Source organism: Anabas testudineus, chromosome 17, assembly GCF_900324465.2.
Source record: "Anabas testudineus chromosome 17, fAnaTes1.2, whole genome shotgun sequence".
NCBI lineage: Eukaryota > Metazoa > Chordata > Actinopteri > Anabantiformes > Anabantidae > Anabas > Anabas testudineus.
In genome coordinates, this window is record NC_046626.1 from 15,907,018 (window position 1) to 15,928,991 (window position 21,974).

Here is a 21,974-nt window from a genome sequence, read left to right on the forward strand (position 1 = left end):
TTATTTCAGTTGGTGACAGAAGTCAAACTTGGAGGACATCCACCCCAATATGCATGATTCCTACCCCTGTGAAAATGTACAGGGCTGCATATAAAGATAGCTGCATGCACAGACAAAACATTTACTTGGTGAAACTGCACAGCCTTGCAATATGAAGAGCAATAACAAGAAGCAAATGGTTTCAGTCAGTCTAAAAGGCAACAATGACCATTTCCTGTTTAGATACATAGAATCAGTTTGCCACATATAACACAGGTCAAAATAGAAAACACAACCTAACGGTTTTAGATGCACAAACATGCACCCAGGAAGAGCACAAAATGCAACAGCAGTATCTGCATAATGTAGAATCACTTTATATTAATGTAGAATCACTTTCTATACAACGCAAGACTTTTCTTTTACAACACCATGATCTCCGATTGGTCAGTGCCCAGAATATTGTTCATTGGTAAAGGAGGTACTTGTATTAATTGCTCCTAACATCATGTTTTTTTTTTTCTCTACAGGTGAAATAGGTTATCCAAAATATCTACCTTTCATAAAACACATACTTAAAATGCGAAATATGTATAAAATCACAGTGTACTGATGGTCGGTTTATGAAGAGGCTGAGTAGTCATCACTGTTGTTTCTTCTTCAATTTGTCATAAAAAGCCCAGGAGGAACAGTCCCTATGATCTCCAATTAAATACATACAAATTCTCAAAGCATTTTGTTTCCATAGCAGCATAAGAGTTCACAGTTTCTTGGCATAGCACAAATCGTCTATGAACACATACTTGAGAATATTCAGATTATTACAGCTTGGGTTGGACTCAACTTTGATCGTCGTCCTCATCAATGAAGGGGATGTCAAGGTCATCAAGGCTCCCACTGAAAGTCTTTCTAGTGACCTGGGGCTGGTTGAGTTGAGAAGATTTGTCTTGTCTGCACTTGGACTGAGTAACATCTGTTGTGAGACTTTGGACTCTCTGCATGATGTCAGGAGGTTTACGTGGGCACTCGGGTTTCTGGGTTTTCAGCTGCACGGCATTCTTTCCTGGTAATTGCATCATCAGATTAGAAAAAAAAAAAATTGGTATGAATGTTGTAATACACCATCAACCACAAGTTCCTGTGCTGGTGTGGTTTTGTAAAAAACAAAAGGAGGAACTTCATATGAACACAATTTTCTAACAGGGAAACATGGTTTGTAGGGTTGAAAGGTTCCATTTTGGATCCTGGATCTCAGAAAGTGTAAATACTATTAATGTCCCTACTTTAACTTTTAAAAATAAAAATATCTCATATTTTACTGTGACATACAAAGTGTGTGTAATGAAGTTATTAACCTGCATTTCACACCTTTTTATGTTTCGTGTTAGACTGTGATCAGCTTCTAAATATTTGCAATGTCACAAATGATCTTTCTATAAGCATTGTGTAGTGTTCCAAAACAGACATTGTGACACATCCACATCACATCCACTTCTTTTTGTGGTTTAATTTGCAGACACATGAAAGTAAAGCCACTTTGAACTGCTTCTTTAAGCCCTAGTTTTTTCACAGCTTTATTTACCAGCCTTTAGCAAAGTACAACACCACTAATGCTTTCATGAAGAAAGTGTGGACTCTTATCTTGTATAATTAATTGTTTTGTAGCTGCAAGGACAAGTGAAAGGCACAAGGGTGTACAATACTGTAGGAAACTATGAGTGAAAACTATGAGTGTGGCCATCAGGAGCAGTAATACCCTTCATCTGTTATCTAGACATACACACAGAAGCTACTGTGATGATACAGTGTCTGACATAATATGTTCTAATGGTGGGACATAGAATACATTCATAAAACTTAACATTTATTACGAAAAGGTCATTAAACCCAGAGGAAGGTGAAAGTACCTTACCTCCCTACTGACCTTCCCATTCCATGTTCCCACGTATGTCCTCTTCACTCTCTAAGCTCATTAACGACATTGACTCCAGGTTATCGTTGTCAGAGTTCTCCTGCTCCAAATCAGGTAAGCCGATAACAAAGTCCACCCTGGAAAGAACAAAACACAATGACATTATTTTAAAAAGGTTCTAAAAAAAAAAAAAAAAAAAAAGCACGCAGAGATGATATCACACTACTGGAACTATTTTAGCTTACTTTTCCTGCTTGATGGACTTGATCCTCTCAATGAGAGTCTTCTCAGTTTCATCAGGATGCATGTGCTCTGGGGCAGGCTGGTCTGAAGGCTGGTCTGAAGGCTGCTCAGCAATCTGCACAAATACCACAGAAGTGGTTATTTGTCAACTAAGGAGCTAATTTTACAGATCGGTTTATACAAAATCACATATGCACAGATGCAAGTTAGACATTTAGAGTTTCCGTTTCACATTAGGTGACGGTACATTTCTGTGTGTATATTTTCTTCACAGTATGGCCAGTGACTTCTGACAAACTCATAAACTGTCTTTGCACTGCACACTCACTGTGTTTTGTCTCTTCAGTTTGAGCTGACTGACAGCCAGGGCTTCTGCATATTCCAGCTCCTTGATATTCCTCATCTTCTCTGTGTAGCGTCTGAACTGCTCACAGATCAGGATCTCCACACACCTGCAGACAACAGAGTCACTTTAGAATACATCCTGAAAATTTTGGCTTACATTTCATCCAACAATGACTCATACACTTTATGTAAAATCAAGAACAAAATGCCTGTCTATTTGAAGTCAGTACGCAGACTCACAGTGTAGTCTTGGACACGTCCTTCATGCAAAGCAAGGGATCATCAGAATCAGGAGTGCGCAGGATGCAGGGGGCAAACACAATAGCAAGAGCACCTGGTGACATCTTATTATGCTCTTCTTCCTTTGCAACCCTACAAAACAAACAGGTCAAGCTCTGATAAGACATTTCTCAGGAAAAAAAAAAAAAAAAGCAACATTCCTACCTGACAAGGTGAAAAATGAGCCGCTCTAATGTGCTGTAATTAGCAGGTGGAAGTTCATCAATTGTTTGGTATATGGCCCTTATTCTTTCAGCCTTCTCCGGCAGCTCTGGGAACAAAAAACACATGAGATATTGATTTATATCAGCACCTATATATAAGTATTTTTATAATTTGAAATTTCAAATTAAAGTAACAGAAGCATAATTTTAACAGTTAGTTTATCTACAGAAAATAAATCTGCAATCCTTCAGCAGCAGCTTCTCTGAGGATTTGCTGTTATTTCCTATTTATATAACCATTTTATATTATGTATATTTTTATATTATGTATGTATGTGTTGTAGTATTATAGTATTATTTGGGATATTTAATACACCATGTGCTACCAACCTTAATAGAAATCACGATTTACAGCCCTAATCAAACTAACCTCATTCATCATGTCTTCAAATGCAAAACAAGAGTAAAGGTGATAATCAGATATTTCTATGTAAAACGAAACTCACCCACAGCATGCAGAAAGTCACTGTAGAGTGAAAAGGGCATGAGAGGGTCAGGAAGCTCTCTGAGCCATCGTTTAACCAGGCCTGTGATGGTGTGGATGGGGTAGTTTTCTAAACACACCGACTCAGGATCTGATGCCACAAAAGAGACACACAGATGAAATGCTCCAAAGAATGCAAATGATTATATCTCCATTCTCAAGATAAACTCTTGTGTTTTGGGAGTTAAATCAGTGTCTGGACAATTTCTTACCAGTGTCCAGAATCTGTTGGAGCTCCTTTGCTCGACAAGCTGAGCCTGACTTGCGGTAAATTCCCTCAGTGTAGAGTCCGTTCAGCTCCACGTGCAACAACAACATCTCCATCACCTTTGGCACTGAGTTAGTGTCACTGATGAGGACAGACACCTGCACCCCAAAGTAAAGGGAGCCTGACACTCTGCCATTCTGTCAGACATGATAAGGGGTGTTCACATGAAAGATGATGAACATTAACAGGCAGTCTTGACATACTGATGTGTGTGTATTTAAAATAAATCAGTTCTCACCGAGCACCGTTTTGAGCAATGTGTCTCAATTTTGTTCAGACATTTCTTGTGACATATTAAATTGCAGGCTAAAATAAAAAATGGAAAAAAAAAGATGAGTTTTTTTGTGGCCTCCCGGTGGTTTTTACTTGCTGCTGCTCCCTGAACTCACCACTGCAGATGTAGGCTTTCTCCATTCCCCTAATGTAGGAGGCACATGCATCACACGTCTGCGTAACGTTCACCTGGTAAATGTTAAACAGGTGATCCAGTAGATCAACCTGTGGAGACAAGATAAAGAGACAACACTTGGGAAATTTACCAAGATTCATAATGGGGAGACTTAATAGTGGAGATGAAGATAATCTGCTTACACATTTACTGTTTTTCCTCTTGTTCACCGTCTTCGTAGCCTGAGAGAAGCAAAAAGGGAGATGAGTAAGTCAAGTTGTTGCTGTTAAAGTGGTCTAGAGACTTAACTGAAAGCCTGAAATCTACCTTGGTGGGATCAGACTCCATTCGTTTTAACTCTCCCCTGATAAAGCCATCCAGCACAGACTGGAACAGGTTGACCACCAGTGGGACCTCTGCCTCCTGTCTGACTCCTGCTAGCGTGCTCACAGTGTTGTGGTAGCCCTTCATCAGATCTTTGTAGCTGATTTGAGGCTTCTGTTGGTTTTAAAATATACATGAAAATTTAAGCGATTTTATTAATTTACTATAAGGGATTCAATGTGGTATATAAAGTGTGACATGCTAAGGAGAGATGGAACAGAAAACTATTCCTTTACTGTTTCTCTGCTTTGAATTCTCTGCTTATTGCACAAATTGAACTCACCTCCAAAGAGTACATGCCTTTGATGGTCTCTCTAAACTCCTTGGTGGCTTGGAAGAAAATGTTCTCTGTTGGGGACAGTTTTTTTATTCTTGTTTGCAGCTCATTCACCTGAGAAGAAAGGTGAGTTATGAACAAACTGAACAAATTTCATGAAAGGTCTCTACCGAGAGAAAACACAGCCGTTTTATGCCCATTTACAGTGTAAATGCGTTGAGTTTGTTGTGTGTGTTAAGGCTTAAATAACCAATCTAGTGTGTTTCTCTGTTACCTGATTGCCGAGGAATTCATCCAGGCTTCGTAGCTCCTTGGGGTTGGTGATCATTCGGTCCACTGATGCGTTTATATCAATCGCCCGTGTGGCCCGGCTGATTCGAATGGTGGGATTTCGGTTGGTTCTCGTGGGCTGGTTTGTCATGTAGTAGGGATGTTGATTGTACCTGGGCAAAGTGCCTGAAGGAGACACACAAGGAGAAATGGCACTTTTAACCAGTACATAAACCACTGTACATAGTGGAGATGCACAGAAGATCAGAAACAGTTGTTGTTAATCAGTAATGAACCTCTAGATGGCAGTAAAGAGAAGAGGTCAATTAGTAAACTTATGTACAGAGAGCTGTGTGACTCTATTTCAGTTTCCTCCATTCTTTAGACAATGCCTAAGTTGATTAATTTTGTTAATGCAACCTACTATTCTCCCTGCTACAGACAATTCAAGGGGTAGTGGATGTATATATTTAAAGGCCTGCAAAAAAATATTTTTGGCTTACCGGCTTTATCTGACGGAGATTCATGGTTGGTAGGTTTGGCAGCTAGTTTCTTCAGGAATCTACTGAGAAACCAAACCCTGTAGAAATGACAATCTGTATAAATGTGATGCAATAAGAATTCATTCAGCAGTTAATGAAGAAACAAACTACGGTTTGATTTTCCAATTATTTCATTATTATTCAAGTCATTGAAGCGTTTTACCTGTCAGGTGTTGTCACTGGTGAGTGGCTGGACTCATGGTGTCCCATGTCCTCAGCAGAGAAGCTGGACGGAAGGCAGAACCTTGAGCCATCAGGTTCTGCTGGTATCTGCATGAAATGCAGCAACACAAACACTATAACATCTGTGTCTGAGAGAATCTAAAAAAAAAAAAAAAGTGTTTCCCCCCCAAGTAAAAAGACTGTGTCCTCTTTCCCCAGCATGTGCCCCTGCAGCGGCCACACCCGTCATCTGAAAAGCTTCCCACAGCTCCCCCACCACCAGACCAGACCCCATCAACCTGGGAACAAGGGTACTATAGTGTTTCATCATAGTTAAATATCACACAAGGCTATACCTTCTCATGTTCTCATGCCACCTGCTTTGAGCAACATCTTACCCTAAATTAGTGATGCTCAAATAAGACTATACGTAGTCTGAAGTCATAAATTGATGTGACCATGATCTAATAAATAAACTGTACAACATCTCACATTAAATAGTTATTATTACTATATTATTTCAAATATATGTTGAAGTTAAAGAATTGTTAAATCCATAATAATTAAATTCCTGTTTTATTTTTTAAGTAGACTAACAACACATTGACATAAAAGTAATTCATCATATTTCACAGTGAGTATCACCAGTACCGGCTGGCTTACATGCAGCAATGAGCTTTGGAAATGGATTTAGCAACAGCTCATTTTTTTGTACAGGGCTGCAGAGCAGAAAGGAAGCGTTCCAGAGCAATGCAACCTCGAATTTATTTGGGATACATGCAAGGCCTGCATGCAGAGGAGAGTTGCTGTCAGTCAAAATGTCCCTTTGGTCAGTACCTTGACCTGGGATTCAATGGCTTGGGTGGCCGGGTTGGCCGAGTTCTTCGGACTGGGCAATTGAGGGCTGACTGGAGGCAGCGGAAAGTTCCAACACTCATCCTCCTCAGACACCCTAAAGTTAAACATCAAAGCGCTGCGTGTGTTGGCCAAGTGCCTCTTTCGTTTGGGTTGGTTGTGATGACGCACTCTGACCTGATTGGGCCACGAAAGGTGATGAGGCACAGACGGGGAGGCCTTCTTTAATTAATGTGTTATCATAAGATAACAATAAACACAACTACTTTATTTTGAAAATCCAATTCTAGCATTTATAGTTGAAAAGGACACTATGCAACAACAATAAAAGATGCGAAAAAGAGAGAAACAGATTAAATACTCTGCTGTGGTCGAAGATGCAAACACACCATTTTGAATTATGTTGTAATAAAATAAGACAGACGTTACCTCACTGGTAGAAGGTAAGATATCAGGACCCGATGAGCTGATGTGGGAAACGTCATCAACAGAAAATGACTTTGTTTTGAGACTGTTTGCAGAGGGAAAAATAAAACAGTGCAGTTATTGGTGACAGCATCAGATATACATTTAAAGAAGTTATTGCCGCACACATAACCCAGCATTAGCCATATCAGTGGAGCTTCCACAGACATGTATGAAGCATTTTATGAGTTTATGATGGCTGATGAATCTAGAAACTTACGAAAGATCTTTCCTATTGTCTCGTCCCTTGTGCATTTCTAGACTTGTTTCGTCTCTTGGATCGACCTCGCTATATCTTTCCTTCCACCTCTCGCCCTTCACTTTGATTCCCCCCTTATCTTTGTAGCGCTGAAGCGAGCTGCTCTTAGAGGGGCTTGAGGAGCGGTCCTCATGGACAACTCTAGTGTCCGCAGGGACGGAGAGTGGTCTGTTAAGAGGCGGGGTAGCTGTGCCCTCCTGTTTCTCTCTGCTGTTGATGAGCTGTGGAGACTGGCTGATGGCTGGTTCTGGCTGCTGTGTCCTGTTGGGGCTGTGCTCCACTTTGTACTGTTTTGTTAACTCTTTTTTTGTGGAGCTATTTTGAAAGAACAAATTCAAACTGGCATCACAAGGAGTGAACCCACAATTATTGTAAGGCTGCAAAATTAAGAGTGTATGCTGTTTATTAGCGCTGCAATAACTTCTAGTTATGTGACTTTAAAGGAAAACTGCTAAAGTATTTAATTTAGTTACTGAACAAATATTCAGCTCAATTGTGGTTATAATTACAGCCTTTCACTGCAGGAGCAGTGTAGATACAGAGGAATGTATACCTGTCTCGTCCCAGACGGGTTTGAGACGTCCCCTCATTGTTTTTCGTCTCATGTTGCTGTTTTAACCTCTTCTGGGAGCTCCTCCACGCTGTCTGGATCACTGTAGCAGCTCGGTTGTGGTACTCATAGAACTCACGCCAGTTTCTCTGAAACACCCAACATCCTCTGTCAACTCTAATTATTTGTTTTCATCTTTGGGAATATTTGTTTTTTTTTTTTGAGGGAACACCAAACAGGCAAAACACAAAAATGGACGAGTGGTTCACATGAAAAACATGCTTCAATTATACAGATGCATAAACAGATGCATGTACCTCTATGATCTTACTGGCGTCTCTCCTTTGCAGAAAATGCAACCTTAACAGACAGACCCGAAACCAGCGCTGCAAGGTGACGATGTGATACATAACTGTTTTGTTAAGAGTATCTTGGAGCAGCTGCCTCTCTTTTTCTTTGAGAAACACCTGAGCAGACAAAAAGGAGACATATAAAACATGAGGCAGGATGAAACCATGACAGTGTTTTCTGATTCAAGATTATACAGAAAATCCAACAGTGATAGAAACGTGGGTGCGTGTAGAACTCATGGGTGACATTTCAATTCACCCATTATATGCATACTAATACTTTGGTATTATTGTGTGTTTAATTGTTTACCTTAGTTTTTCCTATTTGGTATGTACTCCTATCCAGCTCCATTCTCTCAAACAGATATTTTATGTGGGCTACAGTGGCTTGTTTCGGAAGCAATATCCTGAACTTCTTGGCAAATTCCTGTAAATATCAAAAGTACAAACTGACTCACTGACATGGATCAAAGTGTTATTGGTCCTTTTCAGCCTAAATTAATTTAATGAACAATTAAATTGAATATCTATACACTTCTAATCTTACCTTAAATGTGTACTTGGCACTGTAGCCAGACTTCTGGACTTGAACCATCTGCATGAGGCCTGTATACCTGATTTGCTGTAGCACCAGTTCATCATCAAACTGCAGCTCCTTCTGTAAAAACAAATAAACATTTGCCAAGTGATGAACTATGCCATCAGATCCAGAACTAACTTTACCACTTTGATGATACAAATACAAACACCATGTTACCTTTTTAGCATTGGAGCGCACACAGAAAATGAAGAAAGGCTCTGCTTTTTCTATTGTCTCCATCAGCTTTCTGAGGGATGTCTGTGTGATACATCAGGTGTCATGGTGAGTAACGGTCAAGTTTCAGGTATTAAAAGATTATATTTAGGCATGTTAGCATTTATTTGATATTTCTTTACAGTGGTGATAACGGCAGGAAACGTCGTGAGAGAGAGGGGTGTGACATGCAACAAAAGTCCCCAGCCTGGACTAGGAAACTAGTTTTGGTTACGTGGCTACCAGTGTGCCCGCAAAATCTACATTTTTGTAACCATAAAATTTACTAACTTAACTTAACTTACTAATTTAAAAACTGTTACTGATCACAATAATAATATATTACAGACAGACATTCGGGGTGGCTGTGGTTCAGGAGGTAGAGCAGGTGGCTTGTCCTGTAAAAGTACTATATAAGTACAGACCATTTACCACTTACATTATTACCATACATACAGCATGTCTCTGATTTAGCAAACAAAAAGGTAGATAGGTGGCAGTACAGTTACAGTTACATTGTTTTTATAAATATTAGTGTATGGTAAAAACTGTATTTATCCCACCTAACACACTAAATGCCGTGTAAGTCACTAAGATGACAAGATACATATCTAACAGAGTTTTTTAAAGTTACACATTCACTGAAGAACAGTTATAACATACAAACTCTAAAATTGTGATAAAACAAATTTACTGTATCTTAAATATACTGTAGATATTATTCTAATAGAAACCATAATACTTCTTGAATGACTTACATGTGGCCTTATCTTACCACGTGTGATTTGTGTTGGTATTATGAAGTGCACAAACACAAATCACGTGTGAGATATGAAACAGAACAATAGTAACCTGCAAAGTTACACCAAAGACAAACCTGAAACTGAGTGCTCATTGTAAGGGGCCTCGTTCTTGGCTGAGGGTGGAAGATGGATTTGCTGGTTTGGTCGTGTGCAGTGAGACTGACAACGTGCTGCAGTGAGCGCAAATCCATGAGGTTCTGTTTGATAAAATATAAATAACATGATGAGCTTTACGACTAAACAAAAAAAAGGACCTTTGGAAAGATGGATAAGTGTTAAGGGGGCTATTTAATATCTAATCTAGCTCAAGGTGTATTAACAAAAACCTCATTTTAACAGTTTGTGCTCCACCACCACTGCACTCGTTTTTAACATTTTACCTTTGGAATGACCTGCTTCTTTCGACTGCCTCTGATTTTCCTGCAGGAAATACAGAAAAAATAAGGCCCGATACAACATACAGGAGACAGACAGCTCACAGGTAAAGCTACATCAAAACGGATGCTTTAAAACTAAAACCACTTACTTTCTCATTTCAAAATTGGCAAAGATGTCTTCAAACACATCAAGAGGATTTTCATCAGGACAATCAAAGGAGAAATCCAGATTCAGGCTGTTAATGTAAATGTGAGAGGTATTTTATCCTTGTGTATACATATATGGATCATGACCTGTCTTCATATATTTATATTAATAAACCCTGTGATGTTCAGAGGGGGTCCCAACTTAAATATGTGAACATGTTTAACATGTTCCTGGCATTCAACAACATATGCTGTGCATATGATATGTTGTTTTTCGTACTATTATTGTAAACTGTACTGTTTGTATTTTATAAGAATCTGGCAGTCAAGTTAAATATAAATATAATACTGCATTTACCTGGACAGTCTGTCTAGAGCACTGCTTCGGTGTCTTTTGTCTTTGAGAGACTTGAGGGAGCTTCTTCTGATGGCCACTGTAGTGAGAACACAACAAGACAGATGTGTATAAATCATAAGATCAATAAACATTTTAACAGACACGTAACATTGGACAGATTGTGACCAAAGAAGCACGTCGGCACACAGCTTATTTACTGAGTTGTTTCCTGTACCTTCTGGTTTTGGCTGAAAAATGATTAGTAAGTAAAAGTACGTACGTTGTTGCGCTCTCTGACGTCCCATCATTTTGAATACTGTGAGGATGCGGATGGTGGCTCGGAGGATGCCCCATCTGAACTGTGCTATTGGATTAGACGCAACAAGATGAGGGACGAATGCCCGTTCACTGCTCCGCAGGAGTGATACGACTTCAGGGCGCATGTGCTCTGTGTTTTTCTCTCTGAAATCCTGATGAACGACAACAACCATGACTCAGATGCTGATTATTTTTAAAAAGAAGGCTGTCTGATAGTGGTCTCACACAATAATTAGCCATCTGGACATCACTTCTCAGGAAGAGAAACTACTACTTGTCCTTTCTATGTAGTCTCTGTCAACTGGACCCTTCACAGTGCATCCATTAATCATTCACTTCACTCATATAGATAATCAGGTTTTTCCCACACTGGACAAGGCCACGGCAGGCCAACAGTGGAACACTGAAATCCCATTTACTGGTTTCAAGTATAATTTACATTTTATTGGCATTTGCAGTGTGGGAATAATACTCCACCTTGATGTCATAATTAACCCTCCCAGCAAAATGTTGAATGGTGAAAGTCGACTTTCTATTTGGAGAGAGTACAAAGAGTGGGTTGTCCTGATGGTGCTGCTTCAGCTTGTCCAACAGGGTTTCATCTGTGGCCTGAGGGAGGCTGAAGATAGACAGAGAAGAACAATAAACATTTCAACATGCTGACTAGTCCACAAAATCACGTGAACAACAACAGAAACTGTTGCATTATGTTACAATTCTGTTTCCTAAGATCTGTAGATTAAACAGTTGTGTGTGACATAATATTTTGAATTATCCTTGATATCACTTACTAAGCCTTAAATTATCCCTTTGTCATAAGATTTCAACAGTGTTGTGTTGAGCTAGGTCCCTTATGTTGTGACTTACTAGCTATAATTAAGTTTATTAACATTTAATACACAGCTTATAAGACATTTTAAGACAAGTTAGACTAAATAGATTATATTTATATATGTAATTGTTTATTATTTTAAATGTCAATAATCATAATAAATGATATAGTGCTTATGACTAAGACTAACCAGATTGACTAGTTTGTCACCACACTGTATTTAAATGCATTTTGGAAATGCTTTGATTCCCTACCCATGTAATGTAACCATACTATGTTTAATGTGAGAAACTGGCACAGGTAACGTTCCCCTACCTGCTCTCTTTATCCAGCAGGTCAAACAGTCCTGTTGATTTCCTGCTGATCAGCTCAACGCAGCCACTATTGTCAGTGTAGTTAATGTTTTGCCAAGTGATGCCCTCTGACACATACTCTTCCTGAAATGTGTTTAAATCAGAAATATATGATTGGATAACTCAGGTGAAGTATAAGTAAATCAGTTTGTCTCTGTGATGTATTATTACTATTTAAAACTCCTTAATGCCAAGTAGATAAGACATAAGCTGCAGATATCTCTAAATACGACTGCACCACACCTGCTCAAGCTTGAAGAGGTTCTGGTTGATGTAATACTGCAGCTTTTCACTGGCGAAGTTGATGCACAGCTGCTCTAAACTGTTTATCTGGAGATTCTCAAACCCAAATAAATCCAAAACGCCGATGGACAAACACTAAAAACAAAAAAAAGCAACAAACAGGACATTCATAATAAAGATGCATAATGTATTTCAGTAGCTACAATAAGTCTTCACATTAATACCAAACTACAGTAGAATAATGCAACCGTAATATCACTTTTTTTAAATGTTACAGGCCATGCTGCATTTCTTTTACTGAAAAATTACTTACAGAGACGGAGTCCTCCATGTCTCGTCTATTGAGCATTGAATGGTTGATGTGAAGGACAATCCAGTCAAACAGAGCACTGTATAAAGACTCGGCCATGGAGTCCCGTATTTTGGAGGCCTATTTGCAGAGAAACGTGAAATTAAAGCAAATACAATCTCAACTTCAGCTTAATATAGCAATTTGACTGTGATACAGGAAGATTATGAAAATTTTCATTCTGAGGAGTCACATTTTAAACTGGTTTCCTAATTAAACGTGCACCTTTTGTAGTGTGTAGGGTGAAACTATGGTGGCCTTGGCGGTCACTATTCGCTTTTTGGTCAAAGCTTTCACGAGATGGTCCTTTTTCACCTAGAAATAAAGACAAAATGTTGAGGCAAAATGAGTCCACGGTTAATTGAATACCGACTGCTGAACTGGACAAAGAGAACAGGTTGAAACAGGTTTGCTGTGAAACAACAGAGAGCTATTTTAGGCCCAGTGAGAACTAGCGTGCAACTAGCACACCAGCGAAGCTGGAGATTTCAATTATACAGTAAATCCAGATGATAATTTAGCATGATGTAGTGTATGACTGCTTTGCATACATAAGCCACCATTAAGGATGATACCTTGAGCAGGTCACACAGTGTAGACAAAACGTCAGCAGGTCCAACCTCCAGGTCCTGACTGTCCTCTGACAGTGTGTATGTCACGTTGCCCAGGTGCAGTATGGCAGAGAGGATGGAAAATATGCTGCACGGCACAAATACAGATACAGAAATTGCATTAAGTGGCACACACCTGGTTCTCAGCTGTGGACTAACAGGTTTCGAGTGCACTTCTAAATGGGTCACTTCACAAGAATTCAGAGACACATGGTTATTTTTTTACCACGAGTTTCATTTCATTTTGACTTCTACACCTGACTTTTGTGATTGTGTTTAAATTTCAATTTGTTTGCAGTTTGTGACAAGAAGTGAAGTGGATTAGCAGCATACACATTCAAATTATTACCGTCCGTAATACAAACACTGAAACTTTACAAAAATACAGTTGCATTTTACTAAAGTTTGCAAATCTGATTTCAAAATCAGGCTCCAAGTTAAAAAGTTCTAATTCTCTAAAACAAACTTCACAGTTACTATTTATATCTGTCGGTTTTTGTTGTCTTGCTATAAGTATAATAATAATGATAATTACATACTTTATTGATCCCCTTGGGGAAATTGTGGTGGGACACCTGTCTGACAGTACATATCGATGCTACTAGGGGGTTTCGGTGTCTTGTCCAAGGACAAGGACACCTCGACAGGTAGCCAGGAGGAACCGGGAATCGAACCACTCCACTCACCCTGGGGTTCGCAAATGTTTCGTTTCTGACTCTATACCAGTTTCTATATGGCGCTGTACATGTCTTCACATTAACCGTTACAGCTTCAGAGTGATTATCCATCAAGGGAACCAACATTAACAGGTGAGAGAATATACTGTAGTTTTATTTGTCAGCTTTGTCCTCAGGCTGTCAGCTGCTTGCCGCATTTTTCTGCTGACAAGCTCCGACCTGTTACTGACACCAGTATAGACAACTGTGTTCACTTTAAGTTCATTTACACTTACACTAGTTTGCTTAACTACACCGTTATTTACTGGTACAGCTGACTCAAAACTGTGAGACATCATTGGGAACAGTGTAACTAAGACGTTTGATGAAATATTGAGGCATCAACAAATCTAATCTACGCTATTTCAGGGCTATAGTATATAGTCAGTCAGAAAACCATTCACACTTATATTCACACCTACAGAACAGGCGATTTGGAGTCAGCAATTATAAATAACAGCAACTCTTTGGGCTGCGGGAGGAAACTGGATCAAACATACACAAGCAGAGTAAGAACAGGCTCTTCCACCATGCTGCCTATTTAGTAAATTTTATAGAAAATATGTGTGTGTGTATGTGTGAGTGTTGGTCTGCAGCATTTCAGTTGTGTTGTTCGTTGGCAGACATACTGTTTCTTGGTGGAGGGCAGGAATCCAACCATCTCCATAGCCTGATGAAGCTTTTTGTACTCATTGCCAAGTTTGTCCTCATCATCTAAGCAAAGTTCCTTCTGCAAAACGTGGAGGGAGAGGATGTAAATACTAAGCACAGTAAAAGTTTCCACGGAATAAATCAAAACAAGTAGAAGAACAAGAAAAAGAACAACTGAATGATCTAATTTCTTTAACTTTTTGTTTCTCATCAGGACGTGACTGATTTATACAGTAACTGTTGTTTTTATTTTATACAAAATCACTCATTACTATGCTCTTTATTGAATTGAATTTCTGTTTCTGAGTATTTATTAGATTGTAGTACTTCCCAGATTATACTGACAAATGTAATTCAGTATCAGGAGTTGAAGTAACCCTTAACATTTAAAAAGCCATACGTTATATTCCATGACAGTGACAGTCACACCAGGTTTTAATCACATTCAAATGCATAAATAAATACGACTAAATGGGTCGAGACATTTGCGGGTTTACTGAAGCGTAAACATGTTAGAGGTTAGCACATTGTTAAATTCTCAACAAAAAAGACTCTGAGGAAACGCAGGTGCACTAAAAGCCTAGTTAAAGTGTAGTTTGACAGCTGGATGTGACTTTCTCTTTATTCACTACCGAGACTCTGACATGCTGCAATTTGCTGTTGAGAGGTTTCAGGATATTGTGGGTTTGTCTCTACAACACATCTACCACTGGTTTTCCCCGTTCGATAGCATCAAATGACGCATCAAATCTTACATTTGACTTCTGAGTCCTCTATTAGGACACTGCTGTAAAAACTACTGATCAAAAGGTACCTGCTTGAGGTAGAGATAGTCTTGTGGCTTTAACAGATGAAACTCATCCTGCTCATCTTTAGAAGCCCCCGCCAGCAGATAGTAGAAAACATGGTAGTTCCTGCAGGTCAGAGGTCACAGGGTGCAGGTATAGTGTGTGAGAGCTCATTCAAGTTTCATTCAAACTGTTATTTACTCAAATACTTTAGGGAATATTGTGAGCAATGTTGGTATCAGAGCAGATTTATTTTCATGCCTCGATTTTGAATTATAATATGTCATCTGTCATTTGACTGAATCTCCCCTTTACCTCTGATTCTTATCTCTGGACACCAGGCGGTTCTTTTCCAACAGGTACTTCTCTATAACTGCCCTGCAAGAAACACACAAGAAGAACATGTCAACAAGCTGTGGTGGTTTGGTAAAGCTGCAAACAATATCCAGTTATAACACAAAAAACTATTATATCAACCAAGATAAAATGTAAACTCTGCTGCAGAAGATAGATTAAGTTAAATGAGTTTATAAGATAAGGAAAAACAAGGTGCTTCACCCTCTGATGACACCACTCTCCAGGTAGTTGAGCTGGATGAACTTCCCAAATCGACTGGAGTTGTTATTCTCTGCAGTCTTAGCGTTGCCAAAGGCCTGTTGGAAATATAAGGAACATCAGTTTTCACTAAAATAAACAGACATATTTGTAGATATGTTTGTCACGGACACTGGCACATTGACCTAAACACTGTGAATGTTTACTGCAGAGGAGCTATCACATAAATCAGCTTGATTAGTGGATAGTAGTAGGTTGTTTCCGTCAGCCATCTTACCGACAAAGTTCAAGCTGATCCAACTCTGAACATGTTCAGTTATGTTTTGCAGGTTTAATTTTCATATTCTACCACGACTTTCTACTAGGATTATTTTTCTAGGCTAAATAAATGTATGAAAAACACACTGCTAGAATAATAACAGCACTAAAATGCCACTCTTGAAGAAAGATTTTCACAGTTGCATCGATTATTACTGTGCCGGACACTGTACAGTATCTAAAGGCTCACTGTCAATAACACAACACTGCAGTAAAAGAAAAACCCACATTTCCATATCTGCCTCTAAAGATATTCTTATACTTATTTCCCCTGAGAGCTATGTTCAGGGTCGTGTCTTAACAAGCCAAAGCACTGCCTACGCAGTCAGTGAGCGAGGCCTGTGCACTTAACACTCGCTGGCAAGTACTGTTACTCACTGGAATGTTTCTACCCACTGCACATTTGTTGATACACTGCACTGAGGGATTTCATTAATGTGCATGCCTTTCATTTTCAGACGGATGAATCAAAACATATGTCAAGAAAGTGGATGCAGCAGGACAAAAATGAAAGTCATGCGAAGAGAAAAGAGAAAGTGTTATGTGGGAAGAGTGAGACAGAGAAAAAGAAATTGATTTTATGGGGATTTTTCACAAGATGTCATTTTTTTTTTAGAATTTATGAGTCAACAATAAAAAATTGTTTTTTTTTATTTTGAAGATGTTATTGCCAGTTTAGGAAGAGAAAGAACATCAGTGATGAGAAACATTAATATGTACAGCTTCCTTAAAGCTACCAAAAACATTGTGACACGTCTCTAAAGGTGTTCTCTGATATCGTATCTAATTGCTACGCGGTGACGCCTCCCCAGACTGGTCTCCTATAGTGCATCCTGGTGCCACCTGCTCCCCAACAACGCATAAAGCATAGATTCGTAAAAAATGCATATGCATCCAGCTGTGACGTGTACAGTACAGTGTTCAGATGACTCTGGGTTTTTAACCAGGTAAGATTTTTACCATCATTTGCATGTTTAGAGGCCTCAAGATTAAAAAAATTACAATGGATTTAAAAAAATAAAAAGAAGGAACATGGGTGGTGGGAGCATACTCAGGGATTAAAGTCCTAAAAATCTACATAACACAAGAAAAGTGTGATAGAAACTGGCTTATAGGAACGCAATGAGGAAGAGAAAGAGCATGCTTGAGGATTTATTGTACTTTCTTGAATACGTTTGCCAGCAGACCTGCTTAAACCTGTTCTGACACGTTCCTGTTTCTCCTCTCTCTCTGGTGTTCCCTCAAAGACAACGCCCTGCACGTTCCCCCTCGGTGGAAATCGGTAAGTATGATAACCACCTGCCTAAAAGCTGCATTAGTTTCCCTTCTAAATTTAAACAAGTTACAAGACACATTGAAATCGTCTTGTGGAGGAGGCAGTATTCTGGCTCCAGGGAGGTAAAAAAAAAAAGAAAAATCACATACTTGATGCTTTACTGAAGTCAAGTGAGATGACACGAGGAAAAGAAGTCATGCCTCTTTTCAGAAAAAAAGGAACAAGTATCTCCGGGTGTGACTCATGACAAGAAACGCTAACAGATCTACATATCAAGGCATTTCTACAGAATTAGGATCCTGGCTTGGCCTCTATTTATATGCAGCTTGATGTAAACACTTGTGCATATCCTTCTCTGGTTAAATCTGAGACTAACAGTCGTGGCATGTGTGAAACAGTATTTTCCCAGTTAAATTCATTAAATAACATTAAGTTTCTTCTAAAATCTGTGTTTCTGATTCCTTTTTAGGAGGAGGAGGAACTGTCAGTGGGATCAGTCAACTGGAAAAATAAAAAAGGTTGTTGCTTATTTAAAGGAGAAACTTGTTAGACTTGTTCACAGAGAGGAAGGATCCATTTTAAATCATTGTCTAACCAAAGGAAGGCCCCTTGGAATTGTGTGTGGGGGTATGACCAGTAACAGGCCAGGATGCTTTGTGGGAAAAGGTTAGTTGGTATACAAATGCATAGACAGAGCATGTACTAGTGCACAGGTCTCCACATTTACATGACGAGCGCCCTCAGAAGCAAGCATAATAGGAAACTAGTTTTAAATGAAGTGAAACCTGCTAATGTTTTGCTTCCCACTCAAGTAGTGAAAACTGTTTTTACCATAAAACACAGTCATAGGTAAGTTCCAAGTGGGTTGGCATTTCCTCAAAAAGCGTTTGGCCTCATTTCATGACGGTTAATTAATATTATATTACGTAACTTAACAGACAACTGAAATAGAAAGCAAATATCACGAGGAAATGTGGTGTCCTCGTTGTTACTCGTGTTACTCATTAACACAGCCGCTGTTGCTCTAGCAAAACACTGGTGCGACGCCACAGACGCATTTAACCTGAATGAATAAGAGTAAAACTAAAGCTCTGTGGTTAAAATAAGAAAAAGTTAAAATAAACCTTCCGGCACAGTTCTCTGTTGTTGCTTTTGATTTGAGAACATGTGTGAGCTTCTTTTAAATCCTGATGTGAGAGGAATAATGCAAAACAACATTTAGATAAAACACAATTACTAAAATTAGGTCAAGATAGGTTCACCGCTTTATGACTCCTTATGTTCATGCTTCATTTGTTCCAGTTTATCTAACAAAGCAGCAGCAGAGTCCTTCATGGTTTAAATCACACAGCTCTTCGTGGTTAGTGTTGTTTGCATGCTTGTTTTAAATCTGCAAAGTGCAAAACACATGGTTCCGGCACATATTTCCAGCATTAAGGGAGCCGTTTCTTAATTTGCACTTTCTATTTTCAGAACAGAAGTGATTTGCATGTCTAAAAATGATATTAAACAATACACCCTGTATGTGTTATTTCATTTAGACTGCATGCTGACATTGACAGAAAAACAATAAAAACAAAAAATCCCCCACCCACGTAAAACTAGTGGTTATAATACTCATATCATCATAATTCTCTGAAGTCAGGATGAACTTGTGTCTCTGCAGACTTCACCAGGTGGAAATGATCAGCTAGTAAAGCTAGAGATATAATCATTTCTAAATCAACCAGACTAACGGGGTCACAGCAGCATTCTTTGAGGTTTCGTAAACAACTTAGTGCATTCAAACTAGCTCCAAGTGAGGTAGAAAATAAAGACAATATAGAAACTTTCCAGCTGAAACTGTCTCAAACAAAGTTTTCAGAACCAGTTCTTAGTTTTTAGATAAACTCTTTAATCTATAACAGAAGACTGTGACATCTGGTCTCATCTGGGATCATCAGATGGAAACCAAAAGTTGGGTGACGGAAACGGCATTTCCAGAAGGGTTGACACCGAGGCATCACTTTAATTACACTTCTTAATCTGCTGGGAACTAAATACTAATTGTTGCAGTTCTGCAAGTGGAATATTTGTCTATGTGAAGACTTCAGAGACCAGACCACAGAAGACTGCTCAGTAATCTGTGGTCACTGTTGTCGGAGTAGGAGACAGATCTGGACTGCAGCCAGTTAAACACAAACTCATCGTCTAGAAAGTCATGTTGTTGTAGCAGAACAAGGCCTGGAACTATCCACTGACTTCCTGGGAAATAACGTTATCCTGATGGCATGTGTTATATTCTAGTATATATCAGAGCATTGGTGTCACCTTCACATGTAAACAAGTCACCCAGTGAAGTGGGAACTGATGCACTGAAGTTTCATCTCAGACGCCAGCCTGTCACTTTCTAATAACGACAATAAGCTTCATGTTTGGCCAAAACAAGATGTACAACAATGTCATGTTGAATTGAGACCTCTTATATAGACTTAGACCTCTATATAAATGACAAGGAACATGAGGGTTCTTAAAAGTTGACAGCTGGAGAGGGCTCAAAAACGTTCCTCATAAAAAGGGAGGACATGACCTCTCACAGCTCTGGTTAATTAAGATGAATATGTACCTATTAAAATTTCCAGCACTGACAAATCTTGTGTTCACTTTGCTTTGTTTGGCCAATAGTTATAAAACCTAAAGATGTTCTACTTGCAGTGATTTTAAGAGATTAGTCAGAACATTTTTGTTGTTGCTGATTCAATCTCTCTTGAGAATTGTTTTAGCCTTAAATTAAAGAATTGTGGTAGACAGGTTGCAGGTCAAAAAATATAACAGCTTTACCCACCTCAAGCACTGGGCCGGCTCCAAGGATGGTCCTTTCCAGTCCACTGGAGTACGTCTTCTGGCTGAGTGCAATCAAGCAGTGGATGAGGTAACTGCTGCTTTCAGTTTTCCCTGAGCCACTCTCCCCAGATATCACAATGCACTGGTTAACCTGCCTGTTCAACATTGCATTGAAGGCCACATCGGCCATGGCAAATATATGAGGGCTCAGTTTGCCCAGTGGCTGGTTCTCGTACATCTTGACATACTTTGGGTTGTAGTAAACAGGTAGGACCTTGTTGGGATTGACGGCGATGAGGATATTCCTGGCATAGGTGTAAATTTTGCGCCTGTGGAAACGTTGGCGTAAAACCTGCAGGACATTCTCCTCAGTCAAAGTTTCGAGGTTGCAGAGATCATCGTTCTGCTCTGGGGCGCTTTTATCTTCGTCCTCTCCGCTGGTGGCTTGCTGCTGCTGCTGCTGCTGCTGCAGGATGAAGTAGTAACCCTGGCTCTGGGGGTGCCACTTCTGGGCCTCCGGTGGCCACAACAGGACTCGCTGCAGAGGATAGTGCCGAGCGTCCAGCAGCCTTTCGTCTTTGCGGCTGTTCCTGACCTCCAGCAGGCTGTAACCCTGGTTTGAGTCCAAGCCCAGAGTGGCCACAGTGTTGTGGATGACCGTCTTTGCAGTGTCTGTGGCACTGATCTGCAGGAGACAGTTGACAGCCGTGTCCTGTGACAGCCTGGGGTAGATCTGCACAACTCGGACCTGGCCATCCTGCTCAGGGGTCCTGGCTCCATCTGTAGTGCTCATTTTGATAGAAAGAGGCAGGTTTCAGCATTCCTCACTGCCCCAACTCTCTGCCAGCATCCACTGCAGAAACAGACATATAATGTGACCAAATACCAGTTCAAGATAAAGTAAAGGAACAGTGGGAATTAAGTAGGAAATAAACCCAGCATGAACTCAGACATAGTCTTCACAGATAAATTAACAACTTGTGCAAAATGATTCTAACAGGTCTATTTGAAGCCCTAGTTTCAATTCAGCATGTAAATACGCACAGTATCAACGACAACCCATATTTCCCTTTAACCCCATGTAAATACTGTAAATACTGTAAATCTACACTCAGCCAGGTGACAAATGTCAGACAGCTCAGTAAATCTCACCTTTGGAGAAAACCCAGCTCATTTCTTCTATTAAACCCGACAGTGAAGAGAAGAGGGAGGTTTCCTCACCTCCAATCACGCAAAGTTTTCCAGGAAAAGCAGTATATTCACCTGTGCTTGTCAAAAAGGTGAAACGAAGCCGCTTTTAAACGATGAAGCAACAGATTCACGGCAGCGCGGCGTCCGCACGACTTCTATTAATCACGGTTTGAGTGGGAAATGAAGGATCGACGTCTCCTCCACGTCCTCCCGGTCGAAAAGTTCGCCTAACTTTACTTCCTACATTTCTCCAGACG

The 21,974-nt window shown here is 39.7% G+C and overlaps 1 protein-coding gene across 6 annotated transcripts; it reads right to left on the reverse strand.

Annotated features, from left to right (window-relative positions):
• Positions 1 to 394: 394 nt before the first annotated feature.
• On the reverse strand, positions 395 to 21,974 carry myo9b (myosin IXb). 6 transcript variants are annotated; one of them, XM_026375212.1, is made up of 41 exons: positions 21,790 to 21,974; positions 20,528 to 21,379; positions 16,113 to 16,207; positions 15,870 to 15,932; positions 15,581 to 15,680; positions 14,745 to 14,845; positions 13,364 to 13,487; positions 13,014 to 13,103; positions 12,753 to 12,869; positions 12,440 to 12,574; positions 12,159 to 12,280; positions 11,489 to 11,630; positions 10,974 to 11,163; positions 10,715 to 10,790; positions 10,359 to 10,445; positions 10,213 to 10,252; positions 9,907 to 10,029; positions 8,994 to 9,074; positions 8,784 to 8,894; positions 8,547 to 8,663; positions 8,204 to 8,353; positions 7,890 to 8,035; positions 7,298 to 7,651; positions 7,042 to 7,123; positions 6,595 to 6,789; positions 5,759 to 5,865; positions 5,557 to 5,633; positions 5,058 to 5,239; positions 4,790 to 4,897; positions 4,450 to 4,620; positions 4,326 to 4,364; positions 4,124 to 4,232; positions 3,973 to 4,040; positions 3,679 to 3,871; positions 3,429 to 3,557; positions 2,924 to 3,029; positions 2,720 to 2,851; positions 2,463 to 2,586; positions 2,137 to 2,249; positions 1,904 to 2,028; positions 395 to 1,042 (listed from the first exon to the last, which is right to left on the reverse strand). In XM_026375212.1, exons 2-41 carry the CDS (start codon positions 21,317 to 21,319, stop codon positions 819 to 821), a joined length of 5,640 nt encoding a protein of 1,879 aa, XP_026230997.1. In that variant the 5' UTR covers positions 21,320 to 21,379; positions 21,790 to 21,974; the 3' UTR covers positions 395 to 818. The 6 variants fall into 6 exon arrangements, with proteins under 6 accessions (XP_026230997.1, XP_026230996.1, XP_026231000.1 ...); XM_026375211.1 differs by having other exon boundaries at positions 21,679 to 21,974; XM_026375214.1 differs by having other exon boundaries at positions 911 to 1,042; positions 1,892 to 2,028; positions 21,679 to 21,974.